This window comes from Austrofundulus limnaeus, unplaced genomic scaffold, assembly GCF_001266775.1.
Source record: "Austrofundulus limnaeus strain Quisiro unplaced genomic scaffold, Austrofundulus_limnaeus-1.0 Scaffold2033, whole genome shotgun sequence".
In the NCBI taxonomy this organism is placed as follows: Eukaryota; Metazoa; Chordata; class Actinopteri; order Cyprinodontiformes; family Rivulidae; genus Austrofundulus; species Austrofundulus limnaeus.
This window is the reverse complement of record NW_013954435.1, coordinates 12,792-15,224: the sequence shown is the minus strand read 5'-3', so window position 1 is coordinate 15,224 and position 2,433 is coordinate 12,792. Positions and strand designations below refer to the sequence as shown.

Sequence of the window (2,433 nt, the reverse complement as noted above, 5' to 3'; positions counted from 1 at the left end):
CCCCCCCCCCCCCGCACTGCAATGGATGGGACAGAAGCGGAAGGAGGTTCTTAAAGAGACAGAGGCCAATTTCAAGATGTTTAAAAGAGGAAGTGATGAGGAGATAAGTTTATTTTCTATTTAAACATAAAAACAGCATTTTAATAACAACTAAAGGTGACGTAGATACTTTAGTATGGTATAGTATTTAAATATATGCTTGAGAAACATATATTAGCCCTTTAAGTACTGGTTTAACACCTGCTCCAGGTGCTTTAGGATCCTGTGGGTTTAGAAGAAATAAAAGTGTCTTTTAATCTCGGAGGTTTTCAGGAAAAGATCAGATAATGCGTGTTATAAGTCAATAACTTGGATTAACTGGTTGTCCTGGTTCACAGCAGCAGATGCACTCCCCTCCGGACCGGAAGAGGCGCTGTCACCTTCCCGTCCCACTTGTATCCAACTGTCATGGCGGCTCCCTGGTTCAGGGGGATTTCACGGTGAAACTCGGTACGAACTGCTTTTCCAGGATGAATTGAACAGGTGAACTATTTCAGGTGAGTTTTAACAAACAGGTGCGGGAAGCGTGCGGTGCACGCGCAGCGTCCTGAGCTGCTTCCGGTCAGAGTTCGAGACAGAAGAAATGAACCGAGCGAACTCCCGTCAAATTCTGTTAAAGTTTAGATTAAACTGATGGTTTTTGTTGTTTCCTAAACTCAAAAATAACTTTCAAGGTTTAGAAAACATTTTTCTATTTCTCTGTTTGTATTCGGGGTTGTTTGATGAACCAATTCGGAACCCGGTTCCGCTGATATCAACGTGAGAATCCCGATGTTTCTGAGGGTGTCAGTKTACAGATTAGAAATAAAAACATTTTTCTTTGTTTGTCACATGTTTGGTGTGAATTCGGCTCTGATAGAACCTGTCTCCTGCAGGTATGCTTATCATGTCTGCAGTGATGCTGCGCACGCGTGTGCTCGTCCGCGCTGACCTGTGTCTCCTAAGACATTTCCTGACTCCGCCCCTTCGCAGCTGTCCTGACCGAAGCCCCGCCCCTCTGCTCACCTGTCTACAGAAYAGGAATTTTGCTATGAAACAGGTGAAATGGAGAAATCTGAGTAGATCAACCTGCTTCTTAAGTTTAACCTGTACTTTAGTCCAGGTACACCTGAACAGGTGTCCCACACCTGCTGACATGTTACCTGTTGTGTTCTTAAGGAAAATGACATACATGAATGTGCTGCAGGTCAAAGGTCAGAGGAAGCAGAAGATGAAACAGAGCAAACAGGTGGTGGAGGTCAGAGACAGGATGACAGCGGCGGAGCTCGCTGCAGCCATGAACAAAGACTTCGGTAAGAACCGTCAGAACCCATCCATGTTCCTCATGACTGGGGACTGCATGCTGAACCAGGTCTCTGCTCACCTTAAGACCACATCCTGGAGGCGCTGGTCAACACCTCTGTGAACCTGGACTCTCTGCGTCCATACTCAGTTCTGGACAAGAAGTGGATCGAGAAAGTGCTGACCCTGTCAGGAATGAAGTTCAAATGGACCAAAGTGCATGAGGAACGAGAGCGGGCCAACAGAGACGCCCATCCCAGGTAACAGGTTCTGATCAAGGTCGGGAAGGTTCTGATCCAGGTCTGGAAGGTTCTGATCCAGATCTGGAGGATTCTAATCCAGATCTGGAAAGTTCTGATCCAGATCTGGAAGGTTCTGATCCAGATTTGGAAGGTTCTGATCCAGATCTGGAAGGTTCTGATCCAGATCTGGAAAGTTCTGATCCAGGTCTGGAAGGTTCTGATCCAGATCTGGAAGGTTCTGATCCAGATCTGGAAGGTTCTGATCCAGGTCTGGAAGGTTCTGATCCAGATCTGGAAGGTTCTGATCCAGATCTGGAAGGTTCTGATCCAGATCTGGAGGGTTCTAATCCCACCCCAGACCTTCCAAGTCCTAGATCTGTGGCCACCAACATCCAAGCGCTCAGTCCAGTCTGACCTCTGACCTCTGACCATGCAGGCCTCCAGCAGACCCATCGCTCCTGGTAAGTCGGCCTCCGGTGGTGACMATCATGGGTCATGTAGACCACGGGAAAACCACACTGCTGGACAGCCTCAGGAAGAGTCAGATCGTGTCCACTGAGGCTGGAGGGATCACTCAGCACATCGGAGCCTTCAGGGGTAAATTCATCAAACTTTAACTAAACTGGGTCTGGGTCTGGGTCTGGGTCTGGGTCTGGGGTCTGGATCCTGTTTGGGTTTCTTGTCTGCTTTGAGGAAAGCCCAGTTAGGATAACTGCACTGCTCCAGGGTAGGGCTGGGCGATGGTATCATGTGCAGTTAAAGGTCTGAAAAAGTTGAATGTATTTTTTTTGGCACTTGGTGATTAATAGGATTAATGGGATTAATGGGATTAATGGGATTAATGGGATTAATGGGATTAATGGGATTAATG

At 47.2% G+C, this 2,433-nt stretch overlaps 1 protein-coding gene across 1 annotated transcript in view; it reads left to right on the top strand.

Moving 5' to 3' along the window:
• Nucleotides 1–432: 432 nt before the first annotated feature.
• Nucleotides 433–2,433, top strand: part of mtif2 (mitochondrial translational initiation factor 2) — a gene marked incomplete at its 3' end in the record, with an annotated part of 7,768 nt that continues 5,767 nt past the window's right edge. Inside the window, 5 exon segments of the mRNA XM_014034287.1 lie at nucleotides 433–536; nucleotides 915–1,078; nucleotides 1,226–1,331; nucleotides 1,409–1,580; nucleotides 1,999–2,159. Of these exon segments, the coding sequence (XP_013889741.1) occupies nucleotides 917–1,078; nucleotides 1,226–1,331; nucleotides 1,409–1,580; nucleotides 1,999–2,159 (601 nt within the window).